This window comes from Lissotriton helveticus, chromosome 8 (assembly GCF_964261635.1).
Source record: "Lissotriton helveticus chromosome 8, aLisHel1.1, whole genome shotgun sequence".
Taxonomy (NCBI): domain Eukaryota; kingdom Metazoa; phylum Chordata; class Amphibia; order Caudata; family Salamandridae; genus Lissotriton; species Lissotriton helveticus.
In genome coordinates, this window is record NC_136069.1 from 1,522,202,195 (window position 1) to 1,522,227,067 (window position 24,873).

The following is a 24,873-nucleotide window of genomic DNA, read 5'->3' on the forward strand; positions in this document are numbered from 1 at the left end:
ATATCTTGAAGTGACCTGTGGAGGGTCAACACTGACCAGGGGAGTCTCAGTAGAATCTCCCTGGGTAGACATGCTTTTCTAGTGAGGTGTAAGTGGTGCACTTACCTACACTATATGTTTGCCTACTGATCCCTTGCTAGAGTTGTAGTTTAGGGTGTGCTAGGCCCTAGGAGCTACAACAGCTGGTTCAGTAGAACTCAGAGTATTCTAAGCTAAGTTATATGTACCTTTAGTACTCATGTGATCTTTCACAAGATATTCTTAGGGCATGTGTGGTAAAACAACAGCAAGCTCAAATCCCAACCGCTGCTCACCAATGTGAGAAGTTGGCCTGATGTGCAGTGTTCACTATTCTAGTGATCACTATATATCAGTCCAAACAACCCTTATTGATGATTGGTTGTAAGTCAACCTTATAGACCAGCTATCCTAGTAGCATGGATACGAGCAGTCTAAGGCTAAGACTCTAGAGGGCGTGTTAAGCCAGCTGTTTTACCATCACATTACCCCTTGAACACCCAGTGAAAGGACACCACACAAGTGTTATGAAAATAAACAGTGTATTTATTAGAATCACAACAACCCTGTACTCTTTATGAGGACAGGGTGCTAGGCACACAACAAAACTCTTACGAAAATACTTAAGTTAGCACGTTATACACAAATGCCCGAGGGGCACGAAAAACCATATATTCTAAAAGTGGAATGCGAAATTACTAGCAGGTAAGTACAGTACTAATAGGCTTTGGAATCGCTAGGACTTGACTATAGAATCGTTAGATTACTTCTAGGAGACCTAGGGGACTCGGGTGCAGAGTGTGCACTCTCACGCGGGATGCGGGACAAAGTCTATGGAAGCTAGTAAAGGCAAAGTTAGTGTTCACGGGCGAACCCGACCTGGTAGGAAGAAAACGACAGTGGATCCTGACCCTAGGATAGTGAGGCTATGCTGGGACACCGAAGTGCCGAAGTTACCTAGCCCAGGGGCTGCAGCTGCATAGGTCTGAAAAGACGTCGGGGATCTCGTTGCCGGACCAGGAGCCTGGAAGAAGGAAGTTGCTGGCAGGCGACCAGTGAAGAAAAGTTCGATGGATCCAAGCCTGGATCAAGGAAGAAGAAACCTGAAAGCAGAGGGGACCAAGTTCTTGAATCACTAGCCAGTGATTAAGTGGGCACCAGGATGGCACCGGGCGAAGTCACCTCGACTAGGTGAGTGGGCGACGCTGGCTCTGCAGATCTCACGGACCAGGAGGCGTTGTCGGCGACCAGGATGGAGAGGCGAGCTGTCCCACGATGGATGAAGCTGTCGGCGTCGAAGTTACCCAGGATTGGGCAACAAGCCTTGGCTAATTCAAGCCCACGCGGTGGACTCAAAATGGCGTCTTGAGTGGACCAGGAGGGTCCGGGGTGCTCCTCTTTTGGAAGGGAGCAAGGGCCAGCCTGGAGCAACCAGACCAGCAGCAGAAATGTCGTCGGGTGTCGTTCAGAAGGCCACAAGCCAGCGGGCTAGTAGCCAAACAACGCGGTGAGCAGCAAAAAGCAGAAGGGCCCCACGCAGATCGTGGAGATGCTGGGAGGCTGCACTTCGGTGCTGGAGCTGCTCAGGGTCGGGGCTTCTCGGACCCCAAAGCACTCACCAGGAAATTACTCGGCGGGCTTGCTGGAAAGAAGTCGTGCAGTCTTGAAGATGGCCGGTCCCTCGAGGTCTCGTCACACCCACGAATCTCAGCGTGACTGATGATGCAGGTAGAGGTCAGAGGTGCCAGGGAAGCCGGTTCTCGTCGAGCTGGGCAGTCTTGATCCGGAGGAGAGACTTGCAGCAGACCGCAGTGTTCTTAAGATGGTGCCTGCGGATGCAGGGTGACTACTCCTTAGTCACAAGGGAGAAATCTTAGGAAGAAGTCTTGAGTTCCTTTCGTGGAAAGTAGTTTCAGGATTCAAAGAGGATCTGATTTGGAAGGGGGCCAGTTCCTACCTTTATCCTGTAAAAAGGGGCTGGCACGCGACTAAGTCCTGCCCTAGGGGTGGGACTAGGAGGGGGGTGGTTACACCCACTTCCTTGGCGGGCTTTTCCCCAGCACAGGGTCTGGAGTGACCCTGGAACTGGTTCCAGCCAGCCTATGCACAGTGAGCACCGGGGTGCCACGTGCAGTCACCTTCCTCTAAAGCCCTGCCTACCTACAATACACAAAACCCTGTCTGGGACGGTGCTGGCACCGCCCCTGGCAGGAAACCCTTTGTCCTTATCTCCTGCTCTGGGAGGACTCCCAGCAGCAGGAGGGCAGACTTGTGTCTCGGTGGCAGCATCCATTTTGTGGAGCTGAGGCTCTGTTTGACTTTAACCGGGGTTAGGGGTTACATACATGTCGTGTCCCTCTGGAAGGGTGGAATGCTAACCCCGTCGCCAGAATTGGCGAGGGGTTAGTATTCCAATTCGTATGACACCTTACTCGACATGTTTTGATAAAGCGATACCAGAGTTGGCATATAACCGCGAGGATTATAATGCACTTAAGAGTATATGGTATGCGATATCATGGAAACGGCTAAGGGATGGATCCCGAAAGCCGCAGACAGGCTCAGCTCATGCCAGAGCACCATCTCACACGATTCCAAGCACTCTGCCTTCAGGATTGTTAAGGCCTGCCATAGGAGTGACTGATAGGAGATCTGTGTGTCCATTTTAGGGTTAGATATAGGTATACTATATCTAAAGCAAAGGGTGATTACACCACCTTGCCCCAGCTGTCAAGCAGCCAGTTGTGTCAGATTTGGATGGCCAGCCAGGGGTGGCATAATACATGCTGCAGCCCCTGGTAGGCCCTGGGTACACCTATGCCCTGGGTACCTAAGGTACACTGTACAGGGACTGATAAGGTGACTCAGTATCCAATTTAGATATGTACCTAAGGTACATGGAATCCATTTTACAGAGAGAGCAGTAGGCCTGGGGCCCTGAATAGCAGGGTCCCAGGTCAACTAAGTCAGAAAACCAGCAAAACACCAGGCAAAAAGTTGGGGGCAACCATAGTCAGGGATCTACCTTCCTACATATACCCCCCCCCCCCCCCAAACGAAAGGAGATAAGGCTAGCCTTGCCAGGTAAGCCTATATTGCCCGAGTGGCCATATAAGGAAGTACCAGCACTGGCATGGTTACCCCCTATCTCATGGTCCACTAAGCAATCCCTCACCCTAAGGGTGTCTGAGGGTCTCCACCATAGGGAATCTCTACCTGTGGTGTGTTTTGGCAAAGTAAAAGGCTGGTGCTGAAATGGAGTACTGAAGTGAGGCTCCACTAATTTTGGGCTCAGCTTCCTCCAATCATTTTCCACCATAGAGGCCTTTCTTTCCAAGACTGAGTTGTTTTGGGCTCTCAGGGTCAACCTCTGGCTACCTACAGCTGGAGGTTGGGTCCCTCTGTTTGGCTTACTGGAGGGACAGGTCAGGTCTGGGGCCCTCAGGTCCCAAGTTTGGCTGTGCCCAACAGTGTCCATCTGTGGGAGGTCCCTAACTAATTTTAAGGGGGATCCCTCAGGAGTATGTTTTATTTTCACTGGGCTAGGACTACTAGCTTCAGTGCCCTTAATCTGCTGAGTGGGAAATTCTTTTGGACAGGGGGTCCCTTGGGGTCCACCACTGGCCTCCCTGACCTCTACAGCCCTGGGCTGACTGAGGCAGGGTAGAGAGGGGCAGGTTACCTGCTCCAGACTGGGTCCCACCTTGGAAGGGTCCACTGACATCAGGGGTTCTGCCAGGCTAGGCCTGACTACCTCTGTGGCAGTTTCTTCACAAGGGCTCAGATCAGTTCCCTGAGGAGGCTGATCTTTTCCTAAAGTCTGGTGGGAGGGAGATTTCTCTTCCTCCTCAATGCTCTCTGTCTGAGTGGAGTGATCCATAGTTTCAGGCTTCACAACACTATCATCTGTCTGAGTTTGAGCTGTGGCCATCACAACTCTCCCAACCTTTTCAGGAGGGGGCTCAGTTTGGGTGTGGGCTGTTACCGTGACAGCCTTGACAACCTGTTCTGGGAAGGAAGTTGTCTGAGATTGGGTTGTGACTGGCACAACCCTCCTGACCTGTTCAGGGAGGACATCTTGGACTGGGGCTGTGGCTATCACTGCCCCACTAACCTTACCATGGGTATTTACCATTTTAGAATGGGTTTCTTGCTCAACTTCAGCCCAGGCTGAGAGCTCTAAATCATTCCCCAGTAGGCAATCTACAGGCAAGTTTGGTGACACTGCCACTCTCTTGTGGCCAGTGACACCTCCCCAGCTGAGATTGACCACTGCCATGGGATGATCTCTCTGCACTCCATCAATATTGGTCACCTGGTATGTGGCACCAGGTAAAAGTTGCCTTGAGGGGACTAGACTCTCAGTCACCATAGTGATGCTAGCCCCTGTGTCTCTATAGGCCTCAACTTTTATACCATTGATGAGGGGCTCCTGTCTGTACTTGCCCAAAGTGTTGGGACAAGTTGTGAAGTTGGCAAACCCCATGCCAGTCTCACAGACAAGAGTATCTAAGTTTGGGGACCTGGTTAGGCCAGAGTCCCCAGGAACTCCCAAAGTAAATGCACCCAAATTCTTGGGCGCACTCCCACCACCTAGGGGATTACTACTAGTAGTAACAGGAGGTTTGGGAATGTTACTTGGGGGTATGTTCTCCTTATTGTTATTCTTTGGGCAACTGCTGTCAGTTTTTAAATGACCCACCTGTTTACAGGGATAACAATAAGGTTTCTTCTGGTTGTTGGAAGGATTCTGGGACCCACCCCCCTCAGAGGATTTTTGGGGCCCTGATGTGGTTTGATCTGTAGATTTATTCCCACCCTTCTCTTGAGGCTTGGTTGATTCCTTTTTCTGGTCACCACCTTGGTTCTTGGGCCTAATCCTGGTTCTGACCCATTTGCCTGCCCTCTTACCCAATTCTTGTGGAGAGGTCAGATCAGAGTCTACCAGGTGCTGGTGTAATAACTGGTTCTGACAATTATTTAAGACTTACTCTCTCATAATTAGATTATACAATCCCTTGAAATCAGTAACCTTACTACCCAGTAGCCAGCCTTCCAAAGCCTTAGTGGCACAATCAACAAAGTCAGACCAGTCCTGAGACTGAGTTTTCTGGGTGTCTCTGAACAGCAACCTGTACTGCTCAGTGGTTAAGCCAAACCCATCAACCAGTGCATTTTTCAGGACCTGGTAATCATTAGCATCCTCCACTCTTGTAGTGAGGAGCTTATCTCTACCTTTGCCATCAAAGGAGAGCCACAGTATAGCTGCCCACTGACTCTGGGGAATGCACTGCACAGTGCAGGCTCTCCCCAGAGCAGCCATCCATTTCTGGATATCATCCCCTTGCTTAAAGGGGGGCACTATTTTAGTCAGGTGTTTAGTATCTAAACCCTTCTCTCTATCTCTTGGGAGATTGCTGCCACCAGAGGGAGCTAGCCCACTCATCTGCTGCTCTCTAGCAAAGGCAAGCTTCTCTTTGGCCAGGGCAAGTTCTTCCCTTTCAATCCTCAGTTCAGCTTGTCTCATTCTAGCTTCATGCTCTTTTCTCTGAGGGGAAGTAAATCTCCTCTGTGGAGGATTCCTTCTCCCCTGAGAAGAGGCATTAGAGTGCAGAGATCTATTGGAGTCCCTAGAAAGAGATCTATCTCTCCTAACTCCAAGGTTAGGCCCACTTCGGGTTAGTACTGGGGGTCCCCCAGATCCTAGCCCAAGTAAGTCTAAGTTGGTCCTGGTTAGCCTTCTGACTACCTCAAGACCTTTGTCTACCTCATCCCCAGAGAGTTCCTCCTGATCCTCCTCCTCCTCAACTGCAGTAGCAGTGTTGGGGAGGTCTGGATCCCCAGAGGTTCCCTCTAAGGCTGGCATGTTCTCATGTAACTGAGAAAGCTTTCTGGCATCATATGTCTCTAAGAGACCTATCAGAAAGGGAATGGTGGGGTTAGACCCCTGCTTCAGTTTTCTGGAGACACAGATCTGTCTCATCTCCTGGAAACTGAGAGCTGCATATCTTGAAGTGACCTGTGGAGGGTCAACACTGACCAGGGGAGTCTCAGTAGAATCTCCCTGGGTAGACATGCTTTTCTAGTGAGGTGTAAGTGGTGCACTTACCTACACTATATGTTTGCCTACTGATCCCTTGCTAGAGTTGTAGTTTAGGGTGTGCTAGGCCCTAGGAGCTACAACAGCTGGTTCAGTAGAACTCAGAGTATTCTAAGCTAAGTTATATGTACCTTTAGTACTCATGTGATCTTTCACAAGATATTCTTAGGGCATGTGTGGTAAAACAACAGCAAGCTCAAATCCCAACCGCTGCTCACCAATGTGAGAAGTTGGCCTGATGTGCAGTGTTCACTATTCTAGTGATCACTATATATCAGTCCAAACAACCCTTATTGATGATTGGTTGTAAGTCAACCTTATAGACCAGCTATCCTAGTAGCATGGATACGAGCAGTCTAAGGCTAAGACTCTAGAGGGCGTGTTAAGCCAGCTGTTTTACCATCACATTACCCCTTGAACACCCAGTGAAAGGACACCACACAAGTGTTATGAAAATAAACAGTGTATTTATTAGAATCACAACAACCCTGTACTCTTTATGAGGACAGGGTGCTAGGCACACAACAAAACTCTTACGAAAATACTTAAGTTAGCACGTTATACACAAATGCCCGAGGGGCACGAAAAACCATATATTCTAAAAGTGGAATGCGAAATTACTAGCAGGTAAGTACAGTACTAATAGGCTTTGGAATCGCTAGGACTTGACTATAGAATCGTTAGATTACTTCTAGGAGACCTAGGGGACTCGGGTGCAGAGTGTGCACTCTCACGCGGGATGCGGGACAAAGTCTATGGAAGCTAGTAAAGGCAAAGTTAGTGTTCACGGGCGAACCCGACCTGGTAGGAAGAAAACGACAGTGGATCCTGACCCTAGGATAGTGAGGCTATGCTGGGACACCGAAGTGCCGAAGTTACCTAGCCCAGGGGCTGCAGCTGCATAGGTCTGAAAAGACGTCGGGGATCTCGTTGCCGGACCAGGAGCCTGGAAGAAGGAAGTTGCTGGCAGGCGACCAGTGAAGAAAAGTTCGATGGATCCAAGCCTGGATCAAGGAAGAAGAAACCTGAAAGCAGAGGGGTCCAAGTTCTTGAATCACTAGCCAGTGATTAAGTGGGCACCAGGATGGCACCGGGCGAAGTCACCTCGACTAGGTGAGTGGGCGACGCTGGCTCTGCAGATCTCACGGACCAGGAGGCGTTGTTGGCGACCAGGATGGAGAGGCGAGCTGTCCCACGATGGATGAAGCTGTCGGCGTCGAAGTTACCCAGGATTGGGCAACAAGCCTTGGCTAATTCAAGCCCACACGGTGGACTCAAAATGGCGTCTTGAGTGGACCAGGAGGGTCCGGGGTGCTCCTCTTTTGGAAGGGAGCAAGGGCCAGCCTGGAGCAACCAGACCAGCAGCAGAAATGTCGTCGGGCGTCGTTCAGAAGGCCACAAGCCAGCGGGCTAGTAGCCAAACAACGCGGTGAGCAGCAAAAAGCAGAAGGGCCCCACGCAGATCGTGGAGATGCTGGGAGGCTGCACTTCGGTGCTGGAGCTGCTCAGGGTCGGGGCTTCTCGGACCCCAAAGCACTCACCAGGAAATTACTCGGCGGGCTTGCTGGAAAGAAGTCGTGCAGTCTTGAAGATGGCCGGTCCCTCGAGGTCTCGTCACACCCACGAATCTCAGCGTGACTGATGATGCAGGTAGAGGTCAGAGGTGCCAGGGAAGCCGGTTCTCGTCGAGCTGGGCAGTCTTGATCCGGAGGAGAGACTTGCAGCAGACCGCAGTGTTCTTAAGATGGTGCCTGCGGATGCAGGGTGACTACTCCTTAGTCACAAGGGAGAAATCTTAGGAAGAAGTCTTGAGTTCCTTTCGTGGAAAGTAGTTTCAGGATTCAAAGATGATCTGATTTGGAAGGGGGCCAGTTCCTACCTTTATCCTGTAAAAAGGGGCTGGCACGCGACTAAGTCCTGCCCTAGGGGTGGGACTAGGAGGGGGGTGGTTACACCCACTTCCTTGGCGGGCTTTTCCCCAGCACAGGGTCTGGAGTGACCCTGGAACTGGTTCCAGCCAGCCTATGCACAGTGAGCACCGGGGTGCCACGTGCAGTCACCTTCCTCTAAAGCCCTGCCTACCTACAATACACAAAACCCTGTCTGGGACGGTGCTGGCACCGCCCCTGGCAGGAAACCCTTTGTCCTTATCTCCTGCTCTGGGAGGACTCCCAGCAGCAGGAGGGCAGACTTGTGTCTCGGTGGCAGCATCCATTTTGTGGAGCTGAGGCTCTGTTTGACTTTAACCGGGGTTAGGGGTTACATACATGTCGTGTCCCTCTAGAAGGGTGGAATGCTAACCCCGTCGCCAGAATTGGCGAGGGGTTAGTATTCCAATTCGTATGACACCTTACTCGACATGTTTTGATAAAGCGATACCAGAGTTGGCATATAACCGCGAGGATTATAATGCACTTAAGAGTATATGGTATGCGATATCATGGAAACGGCTAAGGGATGGATCCCGAAAGCCGCAGACAGGCTCAGCTCATGCCAGAGCACCATCTCACACGATTCCAAGCACTCTGCCTTCAGGATTGTTAAGGCCTGCCATAGGAGTGACTGATAGGAGATCTGTGTGTCCATTTTAGGGTTAGATATAGGTATACTATATCTAAAGCAAAGGGTGATTACACCACCTTGCCCCAGCTGTCAAGCAGCCAGTTGTGTCAGATTTGGATGGCCAGCCAGGGGTGGCATAATACATGCTGCAGCCCCTGGTAGGCCCTGGGTACACCTATGCCCTGGGTACCTAAGGTACACTGTACAGGGACTGATAAGGTGACTCAGTATCCAATTTAGATATGTACCTAAGGTACATGGAATCCATTTTACAGAGAGGGCAGTAGGCCTGGGGCCCTGAATAGCAGGGTCCCAGGTCAACTAAGTCAGAAAACCAGCAAAACACCAGGCAAAAAGTTGGGGGCAACCATAGTCAGGGATCTACCTTCCTACACCCATTTAGTAAAGAAGGGAGATATTAGCACTGATAAGATGGTATTGTAAAGTTTTGATCATAGAAGCTGTTCTCTGTGATTGGAATAAGGCATTAATATTTTTAATCCGAAAAGAAACTTTTGCCCTGTTTACGAATGGCCCAGGATTTTGAGAGGTAATAACTAACGTGCTGATGCTGATATTGCAAGGTTTGGTATTTCCGGATGCAGTATTGCCTCTACATTCGAAGTTCTGCAGGACAGAATAGGGATGACATGGTAATACTGAGTATTTTTCTGTTATGAGCTACAGAAACTCAGAATCTTGCATTTTTCCCATGCAGGTTTCTCCGGCTATTTCAAGGCAAAATGTATGTGTGGAAAACCCACTGGGAGCAAAATGTACGCATCATTTGTGTCCTTTTTCTGAGGTTTTGGTCGAGTCTCCATTACTGGGGGGCTTAGAATGAGGGTGTTTGTCTTTTAATCTAGCCACGGTGTTGATGAGGCTCACGTTTGCTTATGGAGCAAGCTTTGGTTACTGAGGTGGGGTATATGTTGTAGCTTCTCTTAGTGCATTACAGTGCACGAAATAAGGGAAATTCTGGTTCAAGCAGCTATTTATTAGCCGGATTGGGGATCTGGGATGGACACAGTGAAATATGCTAAATTTTCTTACAAGACACGTTTCAACAGTGCCCATATGTTGTCTGCTCTCTATTTGGGGCAGCATCGTGCAGGCGCCGAGGGGGCTTTCTTATTTTCTTTTTCCACGCGGGCCCAAAACAAAAGCATGATTTAAAGGGTCATCAGCCCTTGTTTTGTTCAGGAATAACCCTGACTGAGCTAACTTGAGCCTAGCACCTAGACTCCGAATGAAATGGAAGGAAACCACAGCACACAGCGTGTTATCACTTCACAAGCAATTTAGAGAAACTACAATTTGGAGGCAGGATTTTAACTTTGTTCACCCCCCCCATTTAAGAGATGCTTATGTACTGTAAGAATGTCATATGTATCTATGTGTGTGAGTAATTCCACGATTTAAATAAATGTCTTGTATAGGGCTCCTTATCCCTGTGTCGGGTGTCCGAGCTCTTTACATCACACACAGAGACAATAAATCACACAAGTGTGTTAATAAATGCACAGGAAACTCCATACCCTTTCATCTGCCAACCCTTGACCCCCAATTTATAGGTTCCCAGCATACATTTGTTCCAATTTCAGCACTGGTGCATTGACATATTAATGCATTTTTTTTGTTCAGAGATTCCTAGCAGCATTGTTGATCATCTATAATAAGCACCAGGTTTGGTCATAAAAGGGAACTGGGGACAGGTAGATTAAGTAGTCACCGACACATTGCTAGCAACAGCTTCAGGGCCGGTTCAAGGCAGAGGAAAAGACATGCATGATAGAGAGCCGGAGGGAAGGCGTCTGTCAGCGAGCGCGCGCGCCACACGGAGAAGGCGGGAATCGAATGAATTGACTCCTGTCGTGCCAGGTAATTGGAGCTTGTTTCTTGGCGACTGTTTGGGCGCGCTGTGAGCGGAGTTTCATTTAAGGCGACACATAATGTGATTAGGTTTGTCCAGTTGACCCGAGCGCTGCGGTGGGAGGCGATGGGCCGTCGAGGACCGATAAACATCACCGAGTGACAGACGCCCCGCCGGCGAGGCTCGGAGGGCTGCGTGGCTGGAGTAGGCCTCGAAGTCGCGTCCAGGCCCCACCATCACCGCAATGAAATGGAATCCGTGCGCGTGGAGGGGGCGGAGGGCACGTCACAGCTGCCATTCGCTGATAATACTCTGGAAAGATACACAGGCGACAATTGGATAGGAAAGAGCCGAGTCGGCCCTATCGCGTCTGTCCATTATCAACGGCATGACGTGTGCGGCCTAATCACGCGACAGGACGTTTGTCGACGCGCTCTCCTCGGAGGATGTAGATTACACGGTGGGGAGAAAACAGCAATGCAAAGGTCATGGCATTTTGTGCAAGATGAATTATCCACGGTCACTGGCAGCGTAGAACCGGTATGTCCTCAGAGGACCCGGGACCCCGTGCTGAGATGTAGGAGAGAAACTGTGGTATGGCAAAAGGCTGAAACCGTCACTCATCCGTAATGCGCCACAGGTCAGGCCACAGAGTTCAGCCCAATCCAACATGGATACTTCATACTTGGCTTCCTCTCATCTCTTTTAGTGACAAGTGTTTTGTGCACCTCGCTGGCCCCTGTTCTTAGGACGTTGGGTGGTAATTGTCCAAAACGTTTTCACAATGATTTCTGCTCATTGCTACCTTTCGTTTTTTCTTAAATTTACTTAACGGTTTTGGGCATCGTCCTGTTCAAAGACTCCACTTGTCCAGATGTTTTTCACATACGCATATGGATTGGTTTAGTACGTTTTCATACTTTTGATACATCTCTGCGTTCCACTGGACATCTTGAAGCGTCCTCTACCTTCTTCAGTCACACTTTTTGAAGAGAACTGCTATTAAGTGGCGTAGCAAGAGAGCTATGGGCCCAGGTGTAAGCAAAGAACATAGGCTCTAAAATAAGCTTGTTTAGCAGTAACATTCTGCCGTAATAGGTGTACAGTGTGCAGCTACGTTTCCTGAGACCCCTGTGGCATTGGTAGCTGTGCCCTTGGGATCCATCTGTGAAGTAGTGTGGCTCACTGGTTAGAGGCGGCAGACCCGAGAGCAGAGGACGGCCCGGGACCAGGGTTCGATTCCCGGCGCGGCAGGTTTCTGGACCAGGGTCAGCGGACTCGATAATTCTCTCGCCTCGGTGCCCACTCTGATCAGCGTTCACACTCGGCAACTCTGGGCATTAGCTTGCCTCATCTTCACTAACGGCCCCACCAGACCGCCGGGGATGCCTGGTCTCACCCTGGAGATACCCATTAAGGGACCATCTCTCAGGGAAGCCAGGAAGGGTTTCGCAGCGGTCGAAGCGCCTTGGGACCCTACGGGTAAGTAGTGCGCTATATAAATGCCTATACATTTACATTATACATTTACATTTACATCTGCCTAGCCTCACCCAGGGGCAGCACATAGATTGGCCAAGTGTTCTTGTCTACTTCCTCTTTAAAACTCTCGCCGAACTTAGAATGCAGGCAAGCAAACAGGTTAATCTCCCAGCATTTTAATGATTCTGATTGGCTGAGCTAATTGCAGCATTCCATATAGGGTGATAATGAAGCTTAGGAGGTAGTATTGGATGCAAAATTATGATATTATGATACTCCTCGCCATTGTGGGGAAAGAATGGCAGAGTCATAGCAGTAAGAAAATACTGCCTATTAGCAGTAACCCTTGTTAATTTTTTGGCTGAAAAAGACAAACAATTGATGGACAGAATGCAGAACAAATCAAAACATTCACCCCCAGTCAAGAGATCTGGGTTAAATCCATCATTCATTTGCTCACCATGCCACCCCAGTTTAGACCTGGCCATATGCAAATCAGTTTTGAACCTGTGCCTCATGGGAACAGTCCAGCCCGAACTGCTAAGCTAGGTCCTCCTTGGACTGGAAGCACCCTAAGTCCGGTTTCGGGGTTTCACCCCTCTTCAGCACGGTGAGCTCCATATCCGGCGCACTTAGGGCAAGGAAGCAAAAAAAACACAATTGATGGACGGAATGCAGAACAAATCAAGACATTCACCCCCAGTCAAGAGATCTGGATTAAATCCATCATTCTTTTGCTCACCACGCCACCCCAGTTTAGACCTGGCCATATGCAAATCAGTCTTGACTCTGTGCCTCATGGGAACAGTCCTGCCCGAACTGCTAAGCCAGGTCCTCCCTGGACCTGAAACAAGCATCCTAGGACCGGTTTCGGGGTTTCACCCCTCTTCAGCCAGAATAGCTTGAATCCAGTGGCACAGTGAGCCCGGGACCCACTTCTGGGCATACCCGGGGCACTTAGGGCAAGGAAGCAAAAAAAACACAATTGATGGACGGAATGCAGAACAAATCAAAACATTCACCCACAGTCAAGAGATCTGGATTAAATCCATCATTCTTTTGCTCACCACGCCACCCCAGTTTAGACCTGGCCATATGCAAATGAGTCTTGACTCTGTGCCTCATGGGAAAAGTCCTGCCCGAACTGCTAAGCCAGGTCCTCCCTGGACCTGAAACAAGCATCCTAGGACCGGTTTCGGGGTTTCACCCCTCTTCAGCCAGAATAGCTTGAATCCAGTGGCACAGTGAGCCCGGGACCCACTTCTGGGCATACCCGGGGCACTTAGGGCAAGGAAGCAAAAGACACACAATTGATGGACGGAATGCAGAACAAATCAAAACATTCACCCCCAGTCAAGATATCTGGGTTAAATCCATCATTCTTTTGCTCACCATGCCACCCCAGTTTAGACCTGGCCATGTGCAAATCAGTCTTGACCCTGTGCCTCATGGGAACAGTCCAGCCCGAACTGCTAAGCTAGGTCCTCCTTGGACTGGAAACAAGCACCCTAAGTCCGGTTTTGGGGTTTCACCCCTCTTCAGCCAGGATAGCTTGAATCCAGTGACACAGTGAGGGTCCTGTGCTCTCCATGCCACTGGAGTCACGCTATCCTGGCTGATGAAGGCTGAAAGTCCGAAACCGGTCCTAGGATGCTTGTTTCCAGTCCAGGGAGGACCTGGCCTGGAAGTTCGGGCTGGACTATTCCCATTGGGCGCAGGGTCAAGACTGATTTGCATATTGCTGGGTCCAAACTGGAATGGCATGGTGAGCAAAAAAACATGGATTTAGGCCCAGATCTGTGTATTGGGGAGAATGTATGACATTGTTCAGTATTCTGTCCATCTTGTTCTTTTTGCATTATTTGGCTGCAGCTGAGTCACCAAGTATCAATCAATCAGTCAATCAATCAGGGGTTTGTAGAGAACGGCTTCTCACCTGTTTGGGTCTCAAGGCGCCAGGGGGCTGCTGATCCTTCTGGATGTGGAGGTTCAGGTGAAGAGCCAGGTCTTGCGGTCCCTCCTGAACTGTGTCAAAGATGCGGATTGCCTGAAGTGGAGGGACAGGGTGCTCCAGGTCTTGACAGCAAGGTAGGAGAAAGATCTTCCTCTGGTTCTGGTCTTGTGAACCTGTGGGACGGAGGCCAGGGCGAGTTGGGTGGAGTGCATTTGTCTGGTGGATGTGTGGAAGACAAGGCAGGGGGTCAGATATTCTGGTCCTGCATCGTGGAGAGCTTTGTAGGCATGTGGGAGAAGTTTGAAAGTGATTCACTTGTTGTTAGGGAGCCAGTAGAGTTGTCAGAGGTGTCGTGTCATGTGGCTGCGGCGTTGGGATGTCGAGGACCATTCTGGCTGTGGTGTTTTAGATGTTCTGTAGTTTCCTGAGCTGTTTCTGGGTGACCCGGCATAGAGTGTGTTGCCATAGTCCAGTCTACTGGTGATGAGTGCATGGGTGACTTCTTTCTGGATTCTGTGGGGAGCCGTCTGAAAGTCTTTCGAAGCAGGCTAAGCGTGTGGAAACGGGATGAGAATACTGTGTTGATTTGGCGGTTCGTATGTTGATGGAATTGCTGGTCACACACAGGTAAATAAGTCCCCATTTCGGCGCGTAAAGGTGTCAATGACTTAGGGCTGCTTGAGTGCTGCAAATTAAAAGTATTGTAACTAAATGTACCAACAATAATCTGACCATGTGTGTAAGAAGCAAAATGGGATGTTTGATGATGTCAATGGGGTCTGGCTTGTAGGCAAAATAATAAAATGAATTGACATTTAGTCTAGTAGTTAGTGACCTACCACTTCTTAAGAACATGCATGATACATGTTGATGAACTCAATAGAACAGGGTAGAGCCCAAACTCATTCTTCAGTACATATATAAAAGCTCAGTATGTAATTATTTTTGCATGTAATCACAAACATAGTGTACTTTTATTATAAAATCTGTCTAAAGTTTGCTCGTTCCTTAGTTCCTTTCAGGTTATTATCAGCCATATTCCCATTGAAACCAGAAGTTGTGTATACTTCCATAACATGTGCATCTGTTCTATCTACCACGCCAAGATAGTGAGCTGTTTTCAATACTTACTGTCAGCAGCATGAGCTCCACTGGGTATTTCAGCACCTTAATTGGCTCCTCTGTGATAATCAGCTCTTCTTGATACTCGCACTGAGCTGTTTTATATGTTTATCGGCACAATATTTAGTTCAGGGTGCTTTCCAACATTTTATTTTGCACTTCCTGGTGACACCATAATACATTGTTTCTATGCACCATAATGAGATTTTGCAAGTACTTGTCCTCTTAGGTTTAATTCTCACACCATAACAAGCTCTTTGGGTTTTTCATCCCCATCATGAGCTGTTGTGGGCTCTACCCTACAGCAACATGAGATGTTCTCCCTGTTTAATCATAACAAGAAAATGTGGGATTTTAATGGCATCATATGCTGTCCTGGTCCATTCTCATACCACACTGAACTGCTCTGCTCTCATCGCCATAATGAGGTGTTGCAAGTACTTAATCATGACAAAATGAGCATCTGAGCGTGCTTCGCATCGAGTAAAGCTGAGTATCTCCACAAGAGTAGTTAAGCTCACATGCTTTTGTCCACTGTTGATCTAGTTATGATCAGAATGCACACTGATAGTGGATGCACGGCGATAGTGGACGGGACAGCGCATGGAGCCACACCCTTACCCTGCTCTCGCAACTCACTGGCCAGAGGCAGGGGAGGCGCCACAGGGACAGAAAGTCAGAGACGCAAATAGTGTATCACTTCCTGGTTGTGGTGTCGCTATAGCGAGGGGGTATTTAGGGTAGCCGACTCATAGGCTCCCCCTCTTAATTGCATGATCGCAATGCCAGTACCAAGAACCGCCCCAGCCGTCTAAATTTAACTACCCATTCAGACTCTTTGGCTGGTGGCAGACTAGCGGCATGCAACACGGACTCCTCACAGGGATAGAACGTTTTCTACACCAAAAATACCTCATAGGACAGCAGTGAGGGGAAGGACAGCAGTACTTATCTCTGCAAGGGACATCCACACCGGCTTGCGGACGGACATCGCCTCACGGTCACCAGTGCAGTGCAAGGGGCTGTAGCCCCTATTCTCTGTCTGCCCCATTTGACAGCTTGGTGTGCAGGACCATAGCAGATAGCAGAGCACAAGGCATTGCGACCGCCTCCCAGGAACATAGGTGTTTTTTCTTAAAAGTGTTATTTGCGCATTTTCTTGTATGGCCGTTCACTATTACCAAAATTCTCAAATTGTTTACATTTTGCTGCTTGATTTTTATGATTGTCATATTTGTGTGAGTTTGTTAATAAACATGACCATTTTACCCATGGCTAAGTAGTAGTGTCTTGTCATTGATTTGGTTGAGTTGAAATAGGCCATGGTCCAAGCTGGGAGGACTCAGGTCACTATTATGCCTACTGCTTTGATTGTTTTGTACGTATAGGTGTTTGTTTCAAACTACACCTCTGGTCCACTGACTTATTCTTATTATGTTGTTTTGCTTCTATGTTCTAACTTGTGCATAAGGTGACAATAAAAACTCTCTCACGTTCCATTCATACATCCTCATAATTGCATTTTCAGCGGTAGCTGACTTTGCAGTTGGCTCATTTGGTGGGCAGCACATTGCTGGCAGCAAATTTTGTGGGCGGTGGCATATTGGGGTATCTAGTTTACCAGGAGCTGACACACTTTCTAGCGAATTGCTCATCCTAGAGAATTCACCAACGTTCTCCTTGTAAACCTTTCAGTATTCATAAAGTAAAAGGTAATTCCTATTCGCTGTGATATTGACCCCATTTCTTTACCCAGCTCTCCCATTACATGAACTGTCATTGGATGGTATATTATCTGACTTTTCTAACTGGTGCATGGTTGCACTGTTGCTTATTCTGGAGCGGGAGAAAGCCAGAGCCTGCATGTGTGGCTGGAGAGGTGTATGGCTGGAGATGCCCAAGGTAGGAAGAATTTGGTATGCTGCAAGGCTGTGAAAGATATTTGATCGTGTCACAGTAGACTTGTCCGTGGAGCCAGGCACCTCATCTGGCACATACACATACACATACACATAGAGCCTTACAAATAAGCAGCCTGGTAGGACATTTTTACAGATGTAAACTGGTATGGGTGTTTGTTATCTCGAGGGAGATGAAAGTGACTTACAGGTGGCATTTGCATTATTGAGCAGTTGTGCAAGCCTCAATGGTTTTGACAGTGTCCAAATCAGCCCAACTATGCATAAGATCCTAAGAAGCTGGAAGCACTATGCTCTTCTCTACCAATCAGGTCCACCGGGTCACAAGCTAAATCCCTGCCTTATACTTGTGTTTCTTTGGTACAATCCTAGGAGGCCTTTTCTCCCCTTGGTTGTTCTTCATGACAAATCCTGTGTAACCCTCTCATGCATTTCCATCAAAGAAACTGCTTTCAAGATGGCCTGTCTCAGGAATTCAGGCGTGTCTCAGGGATACAGGCATAGCACATCTGAGTATACATCTGTGTCCTTTCATGGCAACTGACACAAATGCAGGCTTTCTTCGATCCATGACAAAACAATGCAACCATTCACTCTCTTTTTAGTCTCTTTACACCATTGACGTATGTGGGTCTTTGAAAAGGACACTTTGTAATATCTGCCTTGTGATTCTTGCGCAGTCCAATTAAAGTTATCAAGACCCTTTGCTTTTGTATCGCAGAGCTTGACTCACCATAGCAGAAGAACATGCACGTGGTAATGAATGTTGAGTGATGTTTGCATGAATATACGCATGCAGTGCTGAGCACTGACTGATCATTGCGTTGATGCGTGCAGAGGTAATCTGATCATTAGCTCAAAGATATCTAGCACAACTCTCAGATTCATCAGTACCACCCCCAAGGCTCCTGTCTTCCTCCCCACGTCATTAAACACTGCAAATTATGATGCATTTCACAGAAACCATATTATTGTGCCATGATCTGTTCCAGTATAAAATGATTCATTCATTCTGCGGCCCACTGTGTTCCTCCTTTTTAGGTCTCGGCTAAACGCGCAAAGCGCGTTCTCGCCAGAGAACTTATTGCAATCGTTTCATCCGAAAAAGCCGACAAGGATTGGCGACAGGAGCTGGCCGCGCGCACCATTAAGACGCATGGCAGAGTCTGATTCCGACGCGCGCCTTGGGATTGGGTCACGCGCGTCGGAATCCGACTCTGCCATGCGCCTTGGAAACCGAAACCTAAGAGCCGCGCAACGTGAGCTGTCTACGGTAGAAGCTCACGCGCGCTGCTCTTAGGTTTCGTTTTGACTTGTTTCCTATATGCAGCGGGCGGGTACTGATACCGGTGACAGAGGCTGCTGGCAGTATGTGTATAATTCGGTGGGAGGTGTTGGGAAGGTTTAATTAGAATATGTGGTTATAAATTTCGGGTTGGTGATGAGAGTAGTCTCTAAAATATCTGAGCAATAAATATAAAACATTTTAATCAAAAATGACGTATAAAAACGGACATATTATTGGCCACTTTCCATTAATTACATATTGCCCACAAGACACGCTATCTGAGTAGTACTACCGCCCTCTGCTGGCTGCCGTGCGCAGGCGCGTTGCGCCACCGGTGATCAGCTCTCCGCTTCAGTGGAAGTAAATACCGTACGTGTGTTACGTCCGGCCTGAGGGAAGCAGCACACGCTCAACGGGGAGCGACGCTGCAGCTGCTGCCCAGGAAGGCATGGCAGTAGGGGAGGGCCTTGTCAGTGCACCAGCCTCTGGGAGTGAACTGTGAAAAGCGAAAGACTCCCGCGGGATCGGAGAAGAAGAGAGCCAATCAGAAGCGGGAGCTGCGGACGCACCAATAGGAAGCGTTAGATGAGTTGCTCCGAGGCCAATCGCTGGCGAAATGTGCCAGAGGTAGTTAAGGGGTGGTGTGAGGTGGATGATGTCACGCACGCGCGTTTCCTTTCATCGCTCCACGCGGGATTTCAGTTGGTGGTGATTGTGTACACGTGCGTTGGAAAATAGACTGCCTGTATCTGGTTGCAGTATCTACGATCCGAGTTTTGATTTAATGACCGAATCTATCCAGTGCCTTCAAAGCATCGTCGTAATATAGCGTTGTGTGCTGGCTTTTCAATAAAATAAGAACTGCAAAACTTGTCTTGGCATGAACTGGTTGCAAGAGCTATATTTAAAATTATCTTATGGGGTTAAACCACTTGCTTTAGCGAGCTTTGTGTACCTGGTACATCTCAGAAAACCATAATAAATATAAGAGAACTGTAGTGGTTAATGCACTTGCTGGAGGAATATGTGTTCTGCCTGGTCACACTTTGACTCCTAAAGTAGCATCGAGGGGTTAACGTGTCTCCTACGAAGCATATCGTGTAAAGTGCAGGTGACATTTTTTTATGTAGATAGGTAAGTGGGTTATTGCTTTTGACACAGCTCCTTTAGTACTTGCAGTTCATACATTATAATCCTAATTTAGCACAGTGAGCTGTGAACTGGCATCAAGGACCTGCATGCAAACTGCAAGCCATGAACTTAAAACCCTAGTATTTTTAGGGCTCGGCCTACGTCCCACGAAGTGGGCACGGCTTAAGAGTCCCTTTTTGAGGGCTTCGAAAATCTTTCCTACCGAATTCCAGAAAGCTCGTGATTTTTGCTGGTTATTTTTGGCAGGTGCATGGCAATTGGGCCTCGCATGCGTGTGTTTTTACAAGCCAGCACGCAATAGGCCATAGGCGTTAGAGTTGCTCCGCCTAGTGCATATTCTGTGCGGACAAGCGCAGCAGAAGGGCATCTTTCTTCAATTACCAGCTGTCCGGGCCCGCGGTAATTGAAGACAGATGCCGGGCGCGCGTGCACCATTCTTTGCTGTGTGCTCTCGTGGCCAGGCCCCCTCGCAGAGCAGACATGCCTCCACGAACCGTCCCGCTCTTCGCCGTGCATTTTTCAGATGCCTCCGGCTACTCTCTGCTCTTCGGTCGCAGTGGCGCGCGCCTGGCACCACTCGAGCTTCTTTTGTAGGTCTTGTTGTCAGCGCCTCTTCTCTGTGTGTCTATGCTGGCATTCTCAACAGGCTGTCTTACACTGCCATCTGGTAGCCAGATCCCTCCGATATATAGACTGCATGTTATCTTGCGACTTGTGACCCACCTCTGATCCTGGGTTGTGAACGCACAATTTTATCCTGGTCTGTGAGCCTCTGGGTGCCCCTCCTTTTCACAAAGCGCTTTGCTGGCAGCGTGATATGCTATAATTATATAAACTCGGGCATATAATTTTACATGGAGCGCACCTGGCGCGGCAGCACATTGTTGTCTGCTAATGGCTGCCGATCTCCGCCGTGTTTACTTTATAACACAGGTTGAGGAGCCTTTATGTGGGATCCTCCGTGCAGCCGCCCCCTCTGCTGTAAAGAAAGGACCGCCTGCCCAGTGTTTGCATTGTATTCTCCTGGTGCCCCGGGCTTCGCGTGCCGATGATGTTTCATCAGAAATTCACACATGTTAAAGTAAGCGCGCACCGCTCCTCAGAGATGGGCGAGGGGGTGCAGCCGGCTCGCGCTCCTGAGATGCTCTAACCTTTGCGCCGTGTTTGCAGTGAGCCTCTGGCTGCTGGGGGTTTGTGAGTGAGGGAGTAGAGGGGCGATGTCATTGGTGCCTTCCGCACCGCCTGCAACCAGCTGCCGGCCAGGAGCTCGGCTCCACCGTGACTAGAGACTCCGTCCTGTGAAGAGGTGGAGGTGATTGAAGGCGTGCGCTCTGAGCAGCTCGTACTGCTCTCGTTCTTCTATTCTTTCTCTTCCCCTCTCCCACATTCTCTCTCTTCCTCCATCTTGTAGTTCGTCTTCCTCTCTCTCTCCCTTCCCTTCTTTCTCATTCATTAACTCGCCATCTCTATTTGTTGTTCTTTCTCTACAGCTCCTCTGACTATCGCACATACACATATGCACCATCTCTCACGTTGTCTCACATACAACTTTCTCTCACACACTTTCTGATAAAGACAATCTCTCTTTCCCTTTCTCTCACTCTCTCGGTCCTTGTAGTTCTGCTTCCTGTCGCTCTTTCTTTCTCTCACACACACAATCCTTCTATTTATCTTTCACACATCTGTCTGTCCAACACACAAAATCCCTTTTTTTCTGTCTTCCACTCCCATCCTTCACACATAGCACGCACTCGATACCCCGAAATGAGTCACCTTGCAGGGTGTTGGGGGACATCTCTTCGGTATGTACTGGTGACATTTCTATAGACCGGACTCCAGAGTGAGAGTGACTGCAGAGTGACTGCAGAGTGAGAGTGACTGCAGAGTGACTGCAGAGTGAGAGTGACTGCAGAGAAACTGCAGAGTGAGAGTGACTGCAGAGTGAGAGTGACTGCAGAGTGAGAGTGACTGCAGAGTGAGAGTGACTGCAGAGTGAGAATGACTGCAGAGTGAGAGAGACTCAGCAGTGTGAGTGTTCCAGAGAGAGCAGGGTATGCTTGTGCGCTTATACAGTGCACTGACACACAGGAGCTAAAACAAAGAACAGGTGAACACGTGTCTTGGGAGCTTCATGGAGGCAGCCGGCCCTCTGTGAGGGGAGCAGCAAGGAGGGGACGCTCCAACCAATCAAGTGCAACTACTCACAACCTACTGTACGATTACAACACAGGCCAAAGGGCAGAGCTACGTCTTTTCGCATTACGTAGGGTGAGCAGTGTCTGAGTGTGTAGGGTAAGCAGTGTGTGAGTGTGCAGGGTGAGCAGTGTGTGAGCGTGCAGGGTGAGCATGCAGGGTGAGCAGTGTGTGAGTATGCAGGGAATAGTGTGTGAGCGTGCAGGGTGAACATTGTGTGAGTGTGTAGGGTGAGCAGTGTGTGAGTGTGCAGGGTGAACATTGTGTGAGCGTGTAGGGTGAGCAGTGTGAGAGTGTAGGGGGAGCAGTGTGAGAGTGTGCAGGGTGAGCAGTGTGTGTGAGCAGTGTGTGTGTGTAGGGTGAGCAGTGTGTGAGTGTAGGGTGAGCAGTGTGTGAGTGTGCAGAGTGAACAGTGTGTGAGTGTGCAGAGTGAACAGTGTGTGAGTGCAGAGTGAACAGTGTGTGAGTGTGCAGGGTGAACAGTGTGTGAGTGTGCAGGGTGAACAGTGTGTAGGGTGAGCAGTGTGTGTGTGTGTAGGGGCAGTGTGTGAGTGTGCAGGATACGAAAACTCCACCACACACACACACACACACAAAAGATCACACACAAAAGACCACACATAAAAGACCACACACAAAAGACCACACTCTCACCACCACACTCTCACCACCACACTCTCACCACCACACTCTCGCCACCACACTCTCGCCACCACACTCTCGCCACCACACTCTCGCCACCACACTCTCACCACCACACACTCACCACCACACACTCACCACCACACACTCTCACCACCACAAACGCAACCACACACCACCAGCCGTCAGTGCACTCTTTCACCGGGCCCAAACACCATCAGCCTTCAGTGCACGCTTTCACCAGGCACACACCACCAGACGTTAGTCCACGCTTTCACCAAACACACACACACCACCAGCCATCAGTGCACACTTTCACCAGGCACACACACCACCAGCCGTCAGTGCACGCTTTCACCAGGCACACACACCACCAGCCGTCTGTGCACGCTTTTACCAGGCACACACACCACCAGCCGTCAGTGCACACTTCCACCAGGCACACACACCTCCAGCCGGCAGTGCACGCTTCCACCAGGCACACACAGCACCAGCCATCAGTGCACAATTTCTACAGGCACAATCACCACCAGCCATCAGTGCACACATCAATTGTTAACGCATCCACAATAAACTATTGTAGCAATCGCAGTATGGTGCACTTTACTTTTAAACATATTCATCTAAACCGCAGCATGCCACCATTGATACAATTCCAATACAACCCACATATTTCTACTACACACCACATGCATACACTCCATAACACATGGATAAAAGACATTGCCATTTACAATGCCATTACCTCTAACTCAAATAAATCTGAGACCTATTGCATTTTTAATGCTTGTGTTGAGTCTGTCTACCACCAGCACCTGATTGTCAGAGCTCCGCACTCACGCCTGTCAGGCCCTTCGCGTGGCGGGCTAACACCTCATCGACCACTGCAGCCCACAGCCCTTGTCATCCATCAGCCTGGCAGAAGCTATAAGTGGACCTCGTGCCCAGCCTGAGGAATGCGCGAGCGCCAGGCTGCTGGGAATGCCCTGCCCTTCGTAATGGGACAGAGGCTGCCCTGCAGTGGCAGGATCGATGGGCATGTCAGCCACGAGCCTCCTGTCTGCACAGCCCAGACGGTTCAATATGCGGCAGCAGCCCTAATGGGTTTTCTCTCCAGACAGGGGAGAGTCTTGCAAAGCCCTCGGAGCAGCAGTGGAGGTCACAGAGGAGAGTTTATCATATAACAAAACATTTGGGGGCTCAAACACTTAGGCCTGATATGTTATGGGCTTGTGCACTCGTTGAAAGTGCTTTCAGTGGGAAGTACAGGCCTGAGTTTCTATACATATATATTTTACGTTTGGCTGCTCTACAATGCGCTAACATTGATTTCTGCATCCATATTTACAGGGATGATGTCATACCCATGAATAGCTTCCCATCATTTACTGAATCATTCAGGAGAGTTTCGGATTTTATCTAGTTGGGGGTGGGGGAGAACAAGCCTTACTCTAGATTTCCTTGCTATCAGCCAATTACATGATGAAATTGCAAAATCACTCTGCCTAGCTTCGCCCTTGCACTTTTTAATCAGCATCATCTTCAAGAAAGGTAAAGAAAATCTCAACTTTCTAGCTGGAATCCAGGAGCCAGATGTAGGTGAAGCAGTTTAGCGAGTATTTAATAGCGATTTTTAGGGAATTGCAATTAAGGACTCGCAAAATGCCATGTAGGTAGGAATCGCAATATTTTTTGCGATTCCTCAATATTCCTTAATTGCGATTCGCGAGTACCCAATAGGTACTCGCAAACTGCGTGCGCAATTTCAAGGCTGCAAGGGTTCCAAAGGGACACCCTGTTGCACCCCTGAAATGTGCATGTATGCACATGTGGCGCACATACATGCCCTAAGGGCATACATGTGTGCCACATGGCACTTTAAAAAGAGCAAAAAAGTTAGTGGTAATTTGCGATTCCTTAAGGCAATATCGCAATTTGCGATGCCTACTAGCATAGCATTTAGGGAATCGCAAATTGTAATTCTCTGAATGCTTGCGCAAAATAAGGAATCGCAATTTTAGCGACTCCTTATTTTGCGAGTAGGTATTTGCCTTTCTACATTGCACACAGCTGAATTTATCTCTACTTTTGTTTACCACAGACTATTTACTTGTCAGTTAAGATTTCATCGTAAAAACATAACGGCATTCAAACTACATCAAAGTAAACCTGCAATATAATAATGTGTGATTTACAGCATTTACTATGGTACAACAAAGACATTTTGTGGTTCTGGTGACGTTTATAAAGTATGATATATATATATATATTTTAATGACATGTTCATTTTGATGTAATTAGCATGATAATTATTATTTTTCACAAAAAGGAACATATGTACTGCGAAAATGTAAATGTGAAAAGAATAGACAAGTGTTGAAATTTGTTGTGGTGAGGAGGAGATGATGAGTTTGAAGTGAGCTCTGAGGACGTCAGTTTATAAATGATTGGTCATGCTCAGAGACAGATGAACTTAAGAGAAGGCCCCTTGGACATTCTGAACTTCCTGTGGATGGTGAAGAAAGGATGCAAGAGGGAACAAGTTGGTACTGCTAGCAAAATCCAGCC

At 48.7% G+C, this 24,873-nt stretch overlaps 1 protein-coding gene across 4 annotated transcripts in view; it reads left to right on the forward strand.

The window, feature by feature from the left end:
- Window positions 1–24,873, forward strand: part of GAB2 (GRB2 associated binding protein 2) — a 555,459-nt gene that overhangs the window by 315,716 nt on the left and 214,870 nt on the right. Inside the window, exon 1 of one of the 4 annotated variants that reach the window (XM_078658494.1) lies at window positions 10,997–11,093. The exons of 2 other annotated variants lie outside the window; for them this stretch is intronic. In XM_078658494.1, the coding sequence (XP_078514620.1) occupies window positions 11,031–11,093 (63 nt within the window). In that variant the 5' untranslated portion in view covers window positions 10,997–11,030. Of the gene's footprint in view, window positions 1–10,996; window positions 11,194–24,873 lie in introns of those variants that run through there. One more of the 4 variants, XM_078658495.1, reaches the window with a different exon arrangement.